Below are 18,626 nucleotides of genomic sequence, written 5' to 3' on the forward strand. Positions count from 1 at the left end.
TTGACCTGGCACAAGAAAACCAATAGGTGCCAGCTGAACTTTTGGGATAGGGCATTCTATAAGTGAGGTATCACAGCTGAGAGGGCCTGTTTATTTGGGACCACTTCCCTTGTTTCCAGATGCAAGGGCATCACAAAATGGTCTCTGAAGAAGGGTGTATTACTGGGGCAAGTTTGTATAGGAGCAGATGGTTCTCCAAATACCCAAGTCCCAGGCCATTTTGAGCTTTAAAGATGAGAAATATAACTGGGCTCAGGAGTGCACAAGCAACCAAGGCAGACTGTTAAGGACTGATGTAACATGGGGTCTGGAATCCATACTTAACTGCAAACTTCCCTTCAGCATTTCAGACCAACTGAAGTTTTTGCATTGTCTTAAAAGACAGCTCCACATATAATGGTTTCCAGTAATCTAACCTGAAAGTGACTAGTTACATTCTTGGGGTATATATTGGTGCACAGTTATAATGAACTAATTATATATGGTATCAGAAATAGACACTCTCCATGGTAGCTGCCAATTGTGAATTGTTGGCAGGAATGCAAAACATCTTTGTTGCATTTACTTCCGAACTGAGATAAATTCCACTGACTTCTGTAGACAAAAGTCCTAAAAATATGCATAGATTTACTGTGAACTTTTCTGGGAGACTTTGAGTTATGTTTTGCAGTTTGCATGTTTTCTGTACAGCTGCCGGTAAACAAGTATTTTTCTTTGGTATCTAAATAATATGTTTGATGGTGGGGCTTGGAGATGAAGAGAACCTGCAGAATTGTGCAAAGTAGTGTCATTTCACTGACAGCATCATTCAAGCATCTTTTGCACTTTCGTTTCCTTACATTATATTATCCTGTTTTCTTTTGGATCAGGCAGTTGCTATCAACAAACCTTGTCATTTTAAATTTTTGAGATTCATTTTCTTAGGAGGTGTGTGTGCTGTTCAATATAACCTAAGCTATAATCAGATTGCCAAAATAACCAGGAGCCCTATAGTTAGCTATATCTGCTCTTATCTCTCTTCCTAGATATGTTAATTTCAGAGAAAAAGAAGCCTACATAATTGAAAATCTATACTATATCTGTTGAAATCACTGAGATTTCTCTTTGGTTTTGGGAATGTACCAAAAATTTTGTGGAATATTCCAGGAAATATTTAATAAGAAATAAGCAAGAATTTGTAATCTACTGAAAATCTTGAAGTAGTCTAGAGTTATTTTATTTTTTATCTAGCCTACCAGAATGTTACTAAAATATGTAATATTATTTAGGAATAAGGCCCATTGTGGAGAAAAACACAATGGGCTCTAGAAAGAGGCTCTGGGCAGATGCCCACTCCCCAACTTCTCACCCCTCCTCCATCTACCAACCCCCTCCCAAGTACCTCTTCCTCTCAACTACCCCTGCACCCTTGGCATTCCACTACTTCCCCCACCCATGACATTCACTCACACTGCACCGTCGCTGTCTTCCCACCCACCCTGCTGTTGAAACAGATGCTGGCTTCCCACTTCCCCACCCCCGCATGAGTGTGTGTGTGTGTCCCCATGTCTGTGGTGTCTCAAAGCCCTGAAACAGGCCTAGAATGGAAAGGAGGAAGAATAATTATCGGGAATACAGGGGGGCATGATGACATTCACACAGACAGTGAAGCTGAGCATTCCTTTTGTTTGCAGTGCAATGTTGCCACCATGTCCTGTCATATTCAGCCTTGCAGCATTTAGTATCAGTATGTGCTTGTGGTGTGATTTGTTTGTGGGTTTTTTGGTCTGGCATGGTTGTGTTATGGTATACCATAGAGTATGCACCTCAAGGAGGGGAACTGATCCGACTTCAGCTTTCCATCTCTCCCTTCTCCCTGCAGCCTCTACCTAGGAAAAGTACAGTCATTCTCCACAGTGTGGACCAAAGCAGCTTACATCAGTTTCCTCTCCCCCCTTTGACCTGCATAACAACCCTGTAAGGTAGATTAGGCTGAAAGTCTGTGACTGGTCCAAATCCCCCAGTCAGCTTCCACAGCAAGAACCGGGGTCTGGCAGAACCTGCTCTGAAACGTTAACTGGCACATCACACTGGCGGTCATAAGGGACTGCTGCTTGTCAGGCCTATGGTTTCCAACATCCAAGTGGAGCCTGAAGATTTCCTGTTCACAACTGAACTCCAGAAAACTGATCTGTCTCTCCCTGGAGAAAATAACTGCTTTGGAGGATGGACTCTATGGCATTATATTCAGCTAAGGGCTCTCTCCTACCCAACTCTGGCTTTCTTAGACTACATTACAAAATCTTCAGGAATTTCCCACCAACTTGGAGCTTGCAGCTGTAGTCAGGAATGAGCCCAATGAGTTCTCCCTCAAAGGCCAGGCTTGGAAAGGGCTGCCTTCTTCCACCTGTTGGTTGACTTTTACTGATAAAAGTATGCTTGGTTGCATAGCAAAAGCCACTGCCTAACAGCTTTCCCAGCAGTCAGGAGAGAGGAGTGGACTGAACCAATGGGAGATAAGTACAGTTGAATGGCAGCTGAGGTGCCAATGGCTGATGTGGTAGGCACCACAGCCAATAGGAGAGCTGGAAAATGCCAGCACACAAGGCTTTTGTATATATATAAGGTAATGTCCAGAGCTTACTCACAATTAGAAATGTGTGGGTATGCGAATGCATCAGTTCATTCTAATTATTTGTTGTATTTTGGTTTGTCTTCACTGCAGCTATGCTGCCGTTGGCTTGTACTGACTTGTATGATTACATGTATGTTAAGAAAGTAAAATAGAACTGAGATGAGAGTGAAACCAAGAGCATACTGTGTCTATTTAAGAGAACATTTTATTCATTCTGCTGCTTGAAGTATGGGGACAATTGCTTTTGATGTCTGCAGGACAGTTAGTGTCTTTTTAATAAGACATGAACTTTCCCTGGGACATAACTTGGCATGGAGCACTAGATGGGGACATCAAGCAGGATGCAAGGCAGACCTTCTCTACTGTGAATAGTATAGTCTGGATTCATGTAGGTTTGATGTTTTGCTGTGGCATACAAGGATTTGTGATCTTAAAGTTTTTTTAAAAGAAAAGAAAATACTTTCCCCCATATTTAAAGATATAAACAGACAGTGTGAAGTATGTTAACTTGAACAGCTAGGTAATGAACAAACCATGTGGCATCAGGTAATTGCTTCTCTTTCTGCAGCCTCTAGTTATTTAACTGTCATACGCTAATTGGAACTGTATGCATTTGTATCACAGTGAATAATCCAACCAATCTTTTTTATGGAGTAGGGGGAGCTCAGTCTAAACAAGTCCAGGTTTCTCACAGCACATAACTTCTACAGATCTCCGATAAGTTCTTTGTGTAGCTTCTTAAGAGATAGCTTTAATTTCATTTACATTAATGAGGGAGTTTGTAGTGTAGTGGTTAGAACAAGAAACTGTGAGCTAGGTTGCCTAGGCTCAAACTTTCTTCTGTCAGGCATAGTAATATTCTCGTAAGACACTATGTTATATTCTTTGATGAGTCAGTCAAGCTGAAAGCCTCTTTCCAGAGTCTCTAACTGAAGTATTTCATATCATGCAGACTTCTAATTGGAGATGTCAAGGATTGATTCAACTTGCAAGCATATATTCTTCCACTGAACTCTGAATCACTAGGGCAACTGGTCAGCCAACGTGTGAAACAGAATGCTAGACTAGATGGACCACTCATCTGGTCCAACAGGTCTTGTCTTGTGTTCTTATGATCCTCTTTGTGGTGATTATGCCAGATTGTTGCAAGGATTACTGAGATAATGAAGCAAACCGTTTTGAGCATTTAAACAAGTTTAAATCATAAAACAATGAACTATCTTTGAGTTTTGCAGCTCTCTCACTGATACTAAAATAAAAAAGGAGCAACATTATGGGAACAAATATGTTACTGGTAGGTATGGAATTCATAAAAATCAAGTCAGGTTGTGTTACCTAGTACCTGGAAGTCATTGTTTGCTTCACTCATCGGGTGTTGTAAGGTCACATTTGTCTAGTTCGAGGACTCCTCTTGGGGGTGTGGTGAGAAGCTTTCTGTTTATGAGAAGCTATTCAAATCTTGTCTTTTGCCAGGATAAAAACCATGTCAACACTCTGACTACCTTTAATAAGAAGTGCAGTGTATCTTTCCAGTATTTAATGTGCTGCAGAGTGCATGTGTGATCAGGACATGAGCACATACTGTACCTAAACTAATGCTACATACCCATGTCAAATAAAACATGGAAATTCCACTGCTTTTTTCGGTTTAAAACAAGACTTGCCTGTTCAGCAGTGTGAGCAGCACCAGGAGAAGTTGCTGTGGCTTCATAATTTATGGATTGTTTCTGCCAGGTTATAAGCCATGTGTCTATAGTTTTGTTTGATTTGATTGTAGCCATTCAGAATACAAAATTACAGTGTTCATATTGCGGAATATTGTTTCAGAAAGTCAGAATCCAGTTTAGCTTATTAATTACAACTGGCAGTCTGATTCTTTGGGTTAGCTTTAACAGCACTATGTGTAATTCGATATAGAAAGTTCAATTTTGTTTCCTGGAGTGTGTGTGTGTGTTTGGAAGTGACCTCCCTACTCATGAAAGACCTGCATATCTGTCCTTGCACATCACAGCTGTTCTTTGAATTTCTAAATCCCCATCTTCTCCTTTTCCTTTTGAAAGGAATTCTCATTAAAAATAAAAATGGCAGATTTGACATCATATTCCATTTACTGATTCAGATACACAGTTATTATGCTGTCAGTGTATGTTTTTAAAATAAAAAATTACCTGTGTATTTGATTATTTTGCTCTCTAGTCAGTTATTCCTTTTATTTATTGTATTTATTAAAATATTTATATGCCACCTTTCTCATGTGGCTTAAGACAGTTTATAATTCCAGGTTTAAAAACATACAAAATACTATAAACCCCCATTCATTCCCTTTGTCCCCAAGAAAAGTTTGAGTTTTATGGCTGCTTCCACAGCATAGTGGTAAAAACCATGTATCAGAACTGCTTTTTTTCTTATTAAGTCATTTAATTAAAAGCTGATGAGAATTCTTTATAACAGACTTGTCTACTCTATATATGTATAAAATTAATAAGCAGACACTTTAACTTGGTGTTTAGAATCTTTAATTTTACTTCCTTGTTTTTTTAACATGCCATCCAAAGCAATTATGCCCTTCAATCTCCATTGAAGACAATGGGTTTAGAAAGGTATAAATGTTGTATGGTGAGCCTTATTTTCCCAAATGTGACTAGCTACTGATTCTAGTCTTGCAACTTGTAAACTTGTATATCTGGGCCAAACCTATGCTTACATAACACATATGCTTTGCAAGTAATCAGTCCTTGGTATTTCTGGCTTTAAAAGGATCAACAGTGCCAAGAGTGGGAAAAGTTTTTAAAGAAGGATCCGGAAATTCTTAAGGCTTCTAGAACTGACATCTGTGCCTGGTAAATTTTTGAAAAACAGATTTGAGGCTAGAATTGTTAAACATATAAAAGAACAAGCCTTACTGAGAAGGGATAAGCGAGACTAAAGTAGATTACAGCATTTTAGGATTCTTTGATTTAGGGAAAGGGCCATATAAATGCAACAGAATGGATGATACCAGATAGGCGTTTAAAGCCGCCCGGGGGACAGGAGACCAAAAAAGTGCATCCACATGTGCACATCTGCCTCCCATCCCATCCCCGGCTTGCTGGAAGCCGGCTCAAAAAGGCACCACTTTCAAAGTGGTCACTTTTCGCTGGGGCGCCTCTGAGGTGTCTCCCTGGCCGTCTGGAAAGCCAGGAGGCACCCAGAGAGTGCCCAGGGAGCCACAGACGGAATGCAAGAGCGTTCCAGATGCTCCCTGGGCACCCATGGCCTGCCCCTTTTCTGAGTGCCGTCCGAAAGCTCTGGGGCGCCCCATTTCCGGCCGTCTGGTATCACTCAATGTATCTTATAGACCTGTTTCAACTGCAGTGGTGCAAACAGTGGATTCTGACGTTGCAGCAGGAGCTCACATTGTTCAGCACACCACTGCTTTTAAACATTGCCTATTTTTTTCCCCCCACGTGTCTTTTTGTAGGCCAAAAACTCATTGTAAAATTTTGTGTAAAGTTGGATTCTCTGGAAGCTGAATTCTCCCCTCTCCCCATGTAGCATATACTGTCCTCCCTATACATTGCCATGCCAAGTGTAATGTCATTTGGGATTGACCTGCTTACTGCTATTAGAGTTAAGTCAAAAGGATTTAATTTATTCAGGTAGCGTTCCTGGTTTGCATACCTTGATCACCTTCAGATTGCTGTGTCGTGTTCTGCCACATGCTGTAACCCTTCACTGAATTGCCATCATTCATTCTCCTTGATTCAGACAAACCAAGGTTCATGTAGCCTCCAACAGCAGCCTGTCTGTTTTCTGGGCTGTCAACAAAATACCTAACTGAAGTATAGTGATTACTGTTGAAGTACTGGAGATGACAGAGCATTTGAGTCTGAGCTAACAAAATAACTAACTAGAGCTGCTCATAAGGCAAGTTATTTGTTACTTGTTTGCCTAAGTCTTTTCAGATAAGCCCTGCAAGTCTGCTTGAGACACCTCAGTCTTTCCTGCTGTGGAGAACATTTTTAAAGCTTCTTTACAAATCACACATTGCCTGGCCCCTCTATCCATATGTTTTAATCCAAAGCAAATATTTGTGAGAGAACTCAGTAAAATTGCCATAAGGCTGATCCTTGGTTATTGGAGCAAGGAGAGGATAGAAGCATTTCAGGGCCTTGAATAGTCAGTTCTAGTTATGAAAACATCAAATGTGCATGAAGGTTGCGAAAGTAAATGGGGGAGTTGACTTTGCAGAAATGACAGAATTGATTACATTCCTTGGCCACAATGCTCTGAAGACAAACATTCGTCACCCTTTTCTGCACTCCAGTTCAACAGCCAACATTCTTTCTCCCCCTCTGTCTGAAATGCTTCTTGTGATGACATGATCTATTAATTATATCTTTGTATTATTAAAAAAGTCCCCAGCTGGGGGGGGGGGGACCCTCAAATCCATATAGAGACATACCATATCATGCACTTTTACAGATGGGAGACTAATCTTGAGTCTGTTGTGTGGCAGATCATGGACAGGATTGGCATGCATTGACTATGGGTACATTCTTGATCTCCAGACACATGGAGTGCCGGTTGCAGAGCAGCTTTTGATAGGAGTTGAACATTACTTGGGCCCAGCATGCTCAGACTGCTTTCCACTGAACAAGAACACATGAGTGGAGACAGCTCCTGCTGTGGTACAGTGTCTCGCTGCAGTGGTATGCACAGGCAGAACTATGTCATACTAGCACAGCAACAGCATGAAGAGAAAAGAGAGGGTGATTTTGCTGTAATCCTACAAGGAACCTAGAAAAGACAGGAATGCAATCTATTTTTCTAGCAGCTTCTGACGCAGAGTAGTAGAAAGCAGTATTTTAAAAACTGCATGGGCAGCCTAATCCTCCACTTTCAAATCACACTTTACTGAGATCAGTGGGATTTACTATCAAACATAGGATGACCATCTAACTTGCATAATTAATCTTCATAATTTTAAGATGGTATCGAAACAGATCCAGATTTTTCAGCCATGTTGACTCACTATTGAATGCTAAAAATAAAGCATTTGTGTTAGATGCTGTGTCCAAGAAAATACTTTGCCACATCTCACAGCAACACTGTACAACCAAAGTATATTGTAAATTACTTTAAAATATTGGCTCAGTCTATAACATAGAGTTCCTGAACTTAGGAAACCCTTGGCAAATGCTCACAATATCTTATCCTATCGCATTGTTCCTGTTACTTTATGAATAGCAGTCTTCTCTCTTTCTCTTGATCACAGTTACTAATGTAGATCAGAATCACTAAATTCAAAGGAAAAGGGAAGGAAATATTCTTTTTAAGCAGCTCTGCTGTCTAGCTATAAGATATGTTAAGGAGCTACAAACTCTTGAAGGTGTTAAATATATTCCTTTGTTAACAGGGCGGTCCTCTGGAAGATGATGAATCATTTAAAATTCTGTCTTGTCTTTAAATATGAGAAATGATGCAAGTGAATGAGCAGAGACTCACTTTGTGTTTGAAGCTTGTTTGGTGATAAATACAATAAGCCAGAAAGAAATGTAGCAGAGGAATTGGTATTGTGTGTCTTGTGTGCCTAGTGTCTTGTGTGATAGAAAAAGTTTTTGTAAATCATTGTAATAGCTGCTGAAGTTCATATGCTTGTATGTATAAGTAAAGTAGAACACCTTTTATAGTCTGCTATTGCACACATCTCTAAATCAGCTTAATTAAAGGGCATTTTTATTTATTGTCAGTTCTGTGCAGTATTAGGCTGGAGGGAAACATTTCAGAGTTGAGGGAGACATGATAGAGCGTTTGCTGCCCTTTGTGAAGACATTAATTTTGCCCATAATAAACTCACTATTCTCTCTTGTTAAGCAAGTTTTGCGTGTTTTTGAAGCACTGAAGCCCATATGCCTAGAGATGTTAGTGAGATAGAAATGAGAGTGAATGTCATGGACAGTGGTAGATCAGAAAAATCTTGTCCATCTCTTGTCTTACATAACATCTTCTGTTACTCTTCTGCTATGTATGTGACATTTTCCTACACAGATAAAGTATCTGACAAGGAAGAGTCAGGCATTTACTAGCATTCCCCCCCCCCCCCCACTGTGAATAATGTGGATTGGCTGCTTGATCCTTGTACTAAAAGATGATGGTGTGCATTTTTTTTTAACATGAAGGATATCACAAGAGCAGTAGCATCAAAAAGTGAATTAACCTTAAAAGGCTACTGCTTTAGGGTAACACTGAAGGATGATGCTGGATTAAATCCTAACCTCCTTTTCTACTGGCGAAGGGCAATTAAGTAATCAAAGGGAGTGATTTTGGCACTTCCGCAGTAGGCACACAGCTTACTTTTCCTCCATGCTGTTTCCAGGGAATCCCTGACCACCCCCACCCCCAGTCACATGGATATACCAGCATAGTTGTGAGGGGTAGCACAGAAGGCTGCAGCAGCAGTGGGAGGCAGGAAAATTATTCACTGCCTAGCACAGCTCTGCTCATGCTAGAGAAGATCTCCCCCAGCACATCTACATTTTAACTTGGCATTGTTGTAATTCATCTACAAATATTAATTGGGGAGGGGGATCTAGAAGTAGATTTTGTGGGTGACAGGTGAATCCTCTTTCAGAATATTGTCTTTCAGTGCAATTTCATCAGCTTTCGTATCTGTGTCATCTGAAGAGAATACCAATCTGGGGAGACAATCTTTGATTTTTCTAACAAAAATTAGGATTTTCACCATGTTCCTTACAAATCTTTGGAGTATTATTATGCTTGCATTACAGAGGAATGAACAGAGACTAGTGTGATGAGTTCACAGCAGCGATCAGACTCAAATTCATATGTCATCCCCTTAGTTGCTGTTATTCCTGATCTCAAGCCGATAATTACAGATGGACATTGCATGCCTAGCACAAGCATCTCAGATTTTAGCTTCATCTACTGAATTCTTAGGCTAATTTATTCTTGCCTTGCTTTCATGCCCCTTCTTAAAATTGGGGAACACTTTCTTATAACAATGAACACACAGGCCTTGGTATCTTGTAATTGCATTGTCCACTATATCTTACTTCAGATAACCCTGTTTTTATTCCTTTTTGTACCCAAGACTTACTTTGACAATGCCTGGCAAAAACTGCACAATATAATAAGGAAACGGTTTACAATGTTTCAAAGAATTTTTTGTACTTCATTGTTTACAGTTACTATAGTGCTGAGACTGTGCGGTCTAAAAAGCTGATTTGTATGTTATGGATCAGTCCAGCATCTGCATGGGATCTGCTTAAGTGACTCACAGTATAATATACAAGAATAGTAGTGGCTATTTCACAACTGGATTATGTTCAAAATCAGAAATCCATTTTCCAGTAAGTAGTTGTCAGTCTTTAAAAAAAGGGGGGGGGGGGTAAAGCACAGAAATTTGCTTGAGAAATGTTACAGAAAATTCCTTAAAAGCATATGACTGCAATCCTAAGAACAATTTACCTGTGAGTAAATAAATGTAATAGAATGAGACCTTGACTTTTGAGCACTCAGGGTTACACTGTGATGTAAAATGCATTGAATTTACAAGGATTTACAAAATGAATCCTTTTATTGTGCCCTTGATTTCCCTCCATCCCCCGTGTCCTTTCATAAGGACAAGATACAGCTTGCTATATTGTGGGTAGAACGCTTGCGTACCACTAAGCACACATCATATCATGGTCCTGAATATTTTAAGAGACTCTGTGGTTTATTTAAAACAGCTAAGAAATTACCATATGTGGTCTGAAACTTCAGTGATTTAATATTTGCAAAATAGGAATCAATTGCACCTTTAAGACCAATGCAGTTTTATTCAGAACGTAAGCTTTCGTGTGCATGCACACTTCTTCAGACAAGGAATGAGGTACAGTAAGCAGAGACACATATAGCTGGTGGGGTTTGGAATGCCAAGTGGTACAAAGTTAAAAAACAATAGCAGAATAGTAAAATTAAGAAATTCAGAAAACCTTTGATCTGTGTTGCATTAGTGTGAGAAACCATAAAACAGTAACATGTCAGAATGTGAGAATATTTGCAAATCAGTGTAACTGATGCCTGAGGTAGCACAGGAATAGATGCTTTCATAAACTATCCTTCCCAGTCAAATGTAAAATTGTTTTTAATCAAAACTTGAACAGGAGGATGTTGAAGTCATTTTATTTTGTATTGCAGATTGCTTTAAAATATGATCCACAGATAGAGGAAGATCTTCGCAACTGGATTGAGGAAGTTACTGGAATGAGCATTGGTGCAAACTTCCAGCTGGGCTTAAAGGATGGCATCATCCTATGCGAGTGAGCAGCATAATTTCCTTTCCTTTCATTGTGGGCTGTTTTCCTCCATTTCTAAAGCATAATGTTCAATCCTTGTGATCCATGATCCCTATTTAATCAGTCTTCAGCACGGGAAGAGGGAATGGTAACATGTGTGGATTGTTGTACAGGGCTTCACCCATCAATAGGTCTTCTACACATTTTTCTAATGTTACTCTTACTGCTTCTCTTTTTTAAAAAAACTCAAATACATGAGTGATGTGACTGGTGCAACCCAGTTATGATTATCAGACTACCAGTTAGAGATCAATAGGTAATACAGCAACAAAGGGACAGTCCACCAGGAACTTCTTACAGAGCCCAGTTGGAATGAACTGAGCCTTGGATGCAAGCCAGTCCCCACCCCCACCCCCACCCCCAGTTAATAATGCAGGAGGTTTAAACATAGTTTTCTGAAGATTTTTGTAGTTTGTATGGTGGCCACCTGTAAAATTCTCCAGCACCCAAAGGCTGATTAATACAGTCAATACAAGTTATTTATTTGATTTGATTTATATCCCGCCCTCCCCGCCAAAGCAGGCTCAGGGCGGCTCACAGTATAAAATCACAACAACAATTAAAACAATACATATTATAACATCACAGATTCTACAATTAAAACAATCAGAAATTGGTTTGGTGCTAATCTCTTAGATGTTATATATTTTCACAATGAAGTGACAAGACTTTTTTTCCCCCACTTCGCTGCATGTGATTGTATGTTTTCATTCTCCTCCATGAAATGCATGTAGAAAAATAGTATTTCAAGAAAAGCTGGAAACCTTTTCCCTGATGTTTTCCACATGGAGGGAAGTTTCCCCCATCTTCATGTGTGAGCTTTCACGTCAACAACCATTCAGATGCACACTGAAGCAGTACAGTTGAGGGAAAGGGCTGCTATTCTCCTAAGGATATAAACTGTTCCTAATATAAACTGTTAATATAAACAAATAAGATATTTTGATCTAGTTAGCTGCCTGCCTGTAAAAGAACATGAAAGTTGCTACTGTTTTGTTAATTAATGTTTAATGATTTGATGTTTGCATTAAAGTAGGGTGTTCGGCCAGCTAGAGTGTTCTTTTGCACAAAGAAGCAGGATATAATTAAATAACAAGTAAATAAATTTGGGCCCAAGATGTGCTACAAAATTATTAAAATAACTGCATTAAAAACTTTTATTTTATTGATTTTGCAGGCTCATCAACAAATTGCAGCCAGGATCTATAAAAAAAATTAATCAGTCCAAACTAAACTGGCATCAGGTAAACAACAAAACAGCTATTTAAATAATATGTTGCATATAGTTGTTGGAAGATTTTGCTTTGAAGGAAAGAAAATATATAAATGAAAATGTACAGTGAGGACATTTATCAATTGTATATTGTCAAGCAGAAATTGTTCATCAGTTAGGGTAAAGTAGCATTTAATGGTCAAATAGTGGGAAATGTTTTCTTTTTTGATAGAATACCACTGAAGGTGCTGCACCTGGGGTTTGTGTGTGAGAGTAGGATATCAAGGAGGTAAGCATTGCTTGTAGGAATTAGCGAACTGGCAGCTTTGTTTAGGACTTTCTCAGGCTTAGAGAAATCTCTACCTCTTGGCACATGTCCCTCCCCCCCCCCTTTCCTTTGTTAGAGCTATGCACACATTAAATTGTTCATAGCCCAGGGAATCTGACACTTTGTACTGAAGTACAAAAACAAACTGCTCTCTCCCCCTTAAATGTTTGACCCCTCTGGCTTCCAGTACTCTCACAGTGCAATCCTAAGCAGAGCCCTTGTAAGCCTATTGACTTAAAAGGACTTAGAAGGGGTTTTACTATTATTAGAGTGGTATACTTGCACAAAATAGCACCTAGGGCATAATTAAGAGAGAGTAGGTCTCTCGTAATACAGTCTCTGGCCAACACTATGAAGCTGCAAATAGGTACTGCAGCAGGACAGATCATGGAAATAATCATGAGGAAAGTTTGTCTTATGCTTTGAATAAATGTGGATATAAACAATTGTAGAGAATAGAGGGATTGTTGTAGTGTAGTTACCAGTCAGGGTAATAAAGGGATTGTTGTAGTGTAGTTACCAGTCAGGGCCGGCCTTGGGGCACATGGCACCCCAGGCAGACTTACTACTTACCTCTATGGTGCCCCCCTGCAGTGTGACGCCCTGCTGCCCACATGGCAGGCAAAGAGGAGAAGCAATGGGAAGGAGAGAGAAGCAACAGGGAGCAGACGGGACAGGCAGGCAGATGAAGAGGGAAGCAACAGGGAGGGGGCAGGACAGGCAGACGAACAGGAAAGCAAAGGGGAGGGAAGCGATGGGTGGACAAACAGTGAAGCGATGGGGAGGAGGCAGGGCGGGCGGACGAAGTGGGAAGCGACAGGGAGGGTTGGGCGGAGAGGGAAGCAGACGAGCAGGGAAGCAACAATGAGGGAAGCAATGGGGAGGAGGCGGGCGAAGGAAGAGGGAAGCAATGAGGAGGAAGCGAGGCAGGCAAGCTGCGGAGGAGGGGAAGGGGTTGGCGGAGGAAGAGGCAAACTAGCCATTTGTCTAGGTCATGGGGAGGGCTGATTTCAGCATCCCCACCCTGCCAGCTCCCTAGGCAACCACCTAGTTTGCCTAGTGGACAGGCTGGCCATGTTACTAGTGAACCTCACAAACTTTTAAGCCTCCTCAAGAATGTTTTTGTTATGAGGGGAAATATAAATATTTGAAATAGGCAAAACAAAACTAAAGTGTTAAGACCACCAGCACCTTGGACTCAGTCATGCCATATGTGAAGGCTGTTTGAAAGGAGGGGATTCTATCCTCTCATGGTAAAAATAAACAGATTGAACCTAAGGGCTTAAGTATGCATTCTACACAGCCATATGTAATAGAAACCTGATAGAAGTCTAAGTAAGCACATCCAAGCTGAAATACTAACAATTCCTAAGAACATTGCTTCCTGTGTTTGTTTCATTTTAGCTGGAGAACATTGGAAATTTTATCAAGGCCATACAACAATATGGCATGAAACCACATGATATTTTTGAAGCAAATGATCTCTTTGAGAATGGAAATATGACCCAGGTTCAGACGTCGCTGGTGGCACTAGCAGGTCTGGTAAGTAGTTGTTGACATATGGAGACCAAAGCATAAGTGAGCTACTTATGAGTATTATTATGACTATTGTTATTAACAATGTTATAGCACATTGCAATAAAGAATGGAAAATGCTTTACAGTTACCTCTTTTATTCCACAAGATGATCCTTCCCTTCCATAGTATCTTGAAGTGAATCTATACCCAAATAACAGCTGTTTTAAATCAGACATGGGTGAAATGAAAACCAAGCTTAACTCCCGCTCAGAGATCAGCTGTCACCAACTAACTAGCTGCCCAAACTATACACAATTAAGGATTGCGCCCCTGTTTATAAAAGAACCTTGGTTTAGAGTTGTTAAATGAAGAACAGTCAAAAGGCAGAGTTTATTTGGTATGTTCATGTCAAGATGTTACAGTGGCAGACATATATACTCAAAATACTGTTATATTATGATTTCTCTAGGCAAAAACCAAAGGTTTTCATACTACAATCGACATTGGAGTAAAATATGCAGAAAAACAAGCAAGGAGTTTTGATGCAGGGAAACTTAAGGCGGGGCAAAGTGTGATTGGCTTACAGGTAAGCACAGTATGAAACAGATGCTAACTCACATTGTCTACTTTGAAGGGCAGTGGACCTGAGGTTCTTATATCTCATTCCCAGCCCAGCTAACCAGGAATCCTTTTACCAGATACCAGCACCTGCCTGCAAAAAATATGCTCTACACTAATCTATGGCCTTTCCTACACCCATGCCTTGAAAAGTTCTCTCTTACAACTACAAGTGCTTTAGCTTTAAGGTGCCACAAAATTCCTTTTAAAAAAATTGTCAGTCCTCTTCACTTTAGTAATAAATTCTTTGGGAAATAAATTTACGCTACTTGTTGCAGCTAACTCACAGTGTTAACAACTAGTCCTAATATTATACAATATGCGCATTTTGTGGTGCAAACTCCAAGTCTAAAGAAGTTGCAGGCTGGCCCAGTTTTATTTGCCAGAAAATACATCCTTCACTAGAGAAACTGAACTTGTAAAAATTATGTATTGACAAAAAATTAAAAAAAATTAATTACAGCATACATTTTGTTTTGTGCCACCATTAATTTAAATTGGGTATGAGCTGCTTAAGGTAAACAGTACAGCACGGATATCCAGCAAAGACTGCTGTTTATTTACACATTTATCAGCCATTTTCCTGATCAGCTTGGAAGGAAATTTTTGGTGGGTTTGAAGCGATAGTAGGTATGAGACACATTCCTAGACAGTCTATCCTGTGTGCTGTATTCTGGGATGCCACTGATTACCATACTGGTCCCCTTGGCTCCCTATATTAAAGACAAAGATCAGCTTTTAAAAATTTTAAATACATAAAACATCTTGGGATTTTTAATCTGGGATATCAGTATAGCCCAAAGAAGTTTCTCTGTCGCTTAGCTGAATTCCCATCTATTTCAGTGAGAGTTCAGTGGATTAGTCACCACACAGAATCTGGGGCTTCTGCTTGGCTTGCTTCCAAGCTACTTGCCTGACATTTTTTTTTTAGAGCTTCCTTCCCTGTAGACTGTGAGTTGGATCCAGTGGAAGAGTTCATAGAAGTATTTGGCAGAAGTGGATATTTCCCCGTCTTCCTCTTCCCAAGCAACCAGTAACTTGCATCAGTGGAGGAAGAAGGAAGGAAGCATTTTTATCTGATTTGCCTTTGCTGCTGCCCCCTGAAGCATTAGGCTGCTTTGGAAGGCAGGGAAAGTGCTGCTCTGCCAACAGCTTGCATAGACTTTTCCACTGGATCTAAACCAGTGGGAGCAGTCCATGGCTAGGTGTCCAGCTTATGCAGTGTCAGCTGCCATTCAGATGTTGTTTCAACTGTGTGGTGATTGTAATTTGTAAACCAGGCTTCATCTGCTTTATTCATTGTAAGTCTTTTTTTATTTAGAACCCGTTCATTCTGGGACTCATATTCTCTGGAGTCAACTGTTCTTACATGCTCTGTCTTTGCAGATGGGAACCAACAAGTGTGCCAGTCAGGCAGGTATGACTGCCTATGGGACTAGAAGACATCTCTATGATCCAAAGATGCAAACTGATAAACCATTTGACCAGACAACAATTAGTTTGCAGATGGGTACTAACAAAGGAGCCAGTCAAGTAAGTGAAAATTATTCTGTAATCTGTAGTCTGGTTTTGTAAACTGCATTTTACACCTTCATTATTGGCACAGGCATACCACAGTCATTTCAGAAAAAAAAATCTGCAATTATACAAATGAACCCGATTGATCCTTGGACTTGCACATTCCCTCTCCTCTGCTGGGCCAGATAATGAATTATTTCCATTTACATAGCAAATCAGTCTTTAAGTCACTGAACAGTAGTTTGTGTTTTCCTTGCAAACAAGTATTTTTTCATCTTGGAATAGCAGCTTAGGTGTAATGTCAGAATGTGTAATCAGAAAAGGGGAGTAATTCATTAGGTGGCTGAAGGCAGGGCAAAGGAAGTGTGCAAGCCTGAGGCTCAGTCCTGTAGCAGCAAATGAAGGTTTGCTGTTAGGTTACAACTTATCCATTGTTCTGATGAGACCTTCGTAGTGCAGCAAAGTAAATTGTCAAAGTCCAAATAAATGTTTAGTTGGATCTCAAGGAAAGGGGGACCCCAGTAGCACTATGAAGAGCATTGTTTTTAAAAACTGGTCCTTTTACTCAGAATGTGAAGGAGAACAAACAGCAGAGCTCCTATGCGGTTTCTTCCCTTCCTTAGTTACTTAGGTAAGGAAATGAAGATATTTTTTTAATTTGTTAAAGCACAGGTTGATATCCATAGTATGTGCCCATGGCATCTTCTTATTGGAATTACTATTAGGGTTTTTTTTGCAGAAATACTCTTTTTGCACTTGTTTGGGAGACTTTATTTTTCAAGCAGAGCAGCTTAGTCAGTGTCTGGCAGATTTTAATTCACCCATGTTGCCCCCTTAATTGTTCATTATTAGCCACAATTGTTATTGAAAATCTGTATACTATTAAATTTGTTTTGAAATAAACATTTCTTTTTAGGCAGGGATGCTTGCACCAGGGACCAGGCGAGACATTTATGACCAAAAGCTCACATTACAACCCATGGACAACACTACAATTTCACTACAAATGGGCACCAACAAAGTGGCTTCGCAGAAGGGGATGAGCGTGTATGGGCTTGGACGACAAGTGTACGATCCTAAGTATTGTGCTGCACCAACAGAGCCCATTATTCATAATGGAAGCCAAGGAACAGGAACTAATGGGTCTGAAATCAGTGACAGCGATTATCAGGCTGAGTATCCAGATGAATATCACGGCGAGTACCAAGATGACTATCAGAGAGATTACCATGGTCAGTACAGTGACCAGGGCATTGATTATTAGGGTTGTCTCAAGTAAAAAAGTTCAGTATTAGTTTATTATTTTATTCAGTAAAAACGAAACTAGCCTTGTGGAATTGTTACCCATCTTCTTTACACATTATGCTCATGTACTTAAGGTAAATATTGCCTTACATAACATTCCTTTTTCCTTTCTCTGCCCTTTCTTTCTCTAGTTGCCTTTAGTGCTGTAACAGTTGCAGTCTACAGCATAACCAATAACTGCATATGAAGTAAAAAGGAATACTGTGAAGGGGAGTTCTCTTATACAGCCAAGTCTTTTAATAAAAAAAAAAACTATGCATTTTTTTACAATCTTGTTCTGAAATAGGCATTTTTACATACCATATCAAGCCTTGATTTTTTAAAAAAACCCATTTTTATTTACAGTTCTATTATGGAAGACTGTAAAAGACTTTTGTGCATAATGGTGATTGTGGTCTTTGCCACCAAAACTGTGGTTGTGGCTTATTACTGAAAAGGTGTTTTGTTTTAATTTCCTCCATGCTTGCTTGAGGTTACATTAGACATGATAAATATGCTTTCGTGATTGTGTGTGTTCCATTCCCACTTCTAAATTGACCAAACTGATAGAAAGAGCTAACTTTCTTTAAAGGGAGCTCATACAAAGTTCTGAGCCCACAGAAGTCCCCATGTTTTGATGGTGCAATTTTTTAAAATTTTCTGTGCCATAATGTATCCATGTAGAATTGCCTTTTCTTTGAATTGTATTTATTGCCACATTTCTCATCATAAACTGATCCTGTTGTATTTTTTATAAATAAATGTTGTTTTCTGGAAGGCATGTGATAACTGAGTTATTAAATAGAAAATACAAATGACAGAAGTAATTGTCTTAATATTCTGGCAAACATGTTAAACAGGTCACTGATGGGAATTAGCAGCGGGGGTGGGGAGGAGCTGTGTGAAGGTTGCTGAATGTAGCAGATATGAAATAAGGTCCCTTAGAGAAGGCACCTGCCCCTCAATTGTATATACTCACATGTGTCACTGAATTCAGCAGAAAAGACTGCATTAAGATAGACTCACACAATCCCACCCCCACAAAGTGCATCTGGCAGCTGCCCTCACTCAATACTACAGAGGTGTAGTTTCAGTGGCTAGGTGCAAGCCAAGGGCAGGGCTTGGATCTGTCCTGGCCATCAGTAGCCTGGGGACATAGGCTTCTGCTCCTGTCATCTCCTGTACTACCAA

General features: G+C 39.9%; 1 protein-coding gene across 1 annotated transcript in view; it reads left to right on the plus strand.

Annotated features, from left to right (window-relative positions):
• CNN3 (calponin 3) overlaps nucleotides 1-18,212 on the plus strand; it is a 31,054-nt gene extending 12,842 nt beyond the window's left edge. Inside the window, exons 2-7 of the mRNA XM_060232227.1 lie at nucleotides 10,799-10,920; nucleotides 12,134-12,200; nucleotides 13,902-14,039; nucleotides 14,485-14,601; nucleotides 16,020-16,166; nucleotides 17,068-18,212. Of these exons, the coding sequence (XP_060088210.1) occupies nucleotides 10,799-10,920; nucleotides 12,134-12,200; nucleotides 13,902-14,039; nucleotides 14,485-14,601; nucleotides 16,020-16,166; nucleotides 17,068-17,415 (939 nt within the window). The 3' untranslated portion in view covers nucleotides 17,416-18,212. The remainder of the gene's footprint in view (nucleotides 1-10,798; nucleotides 10,921-12,133; nucleotides 12,201-13,901; nucleotides 14,040-14,484; nucleotides 14,602-16,019; nucleotides 16,167-17,067) is intronic.
• The last annotated feature ends 414 nt before the right edge of the window (nucleotides 18,213-18,626 follow it).

This window comes from Heteronotia binoei, chromosome 2 (genome assembly GCF_032191835.1).
Source record: "Heteronotia binoei isolate CCM8104 ecotype False Entrance Well chromosome 2, APGP_CSIRO_Hbin_v1, whole genome shotgun sequence".
Lineage (NCBI taxonomy): Eukaryota > Metazoa > Chordata > Lepidosauria > Squamata > Gekkonidae > Heteronotia > Heteronotia binoei.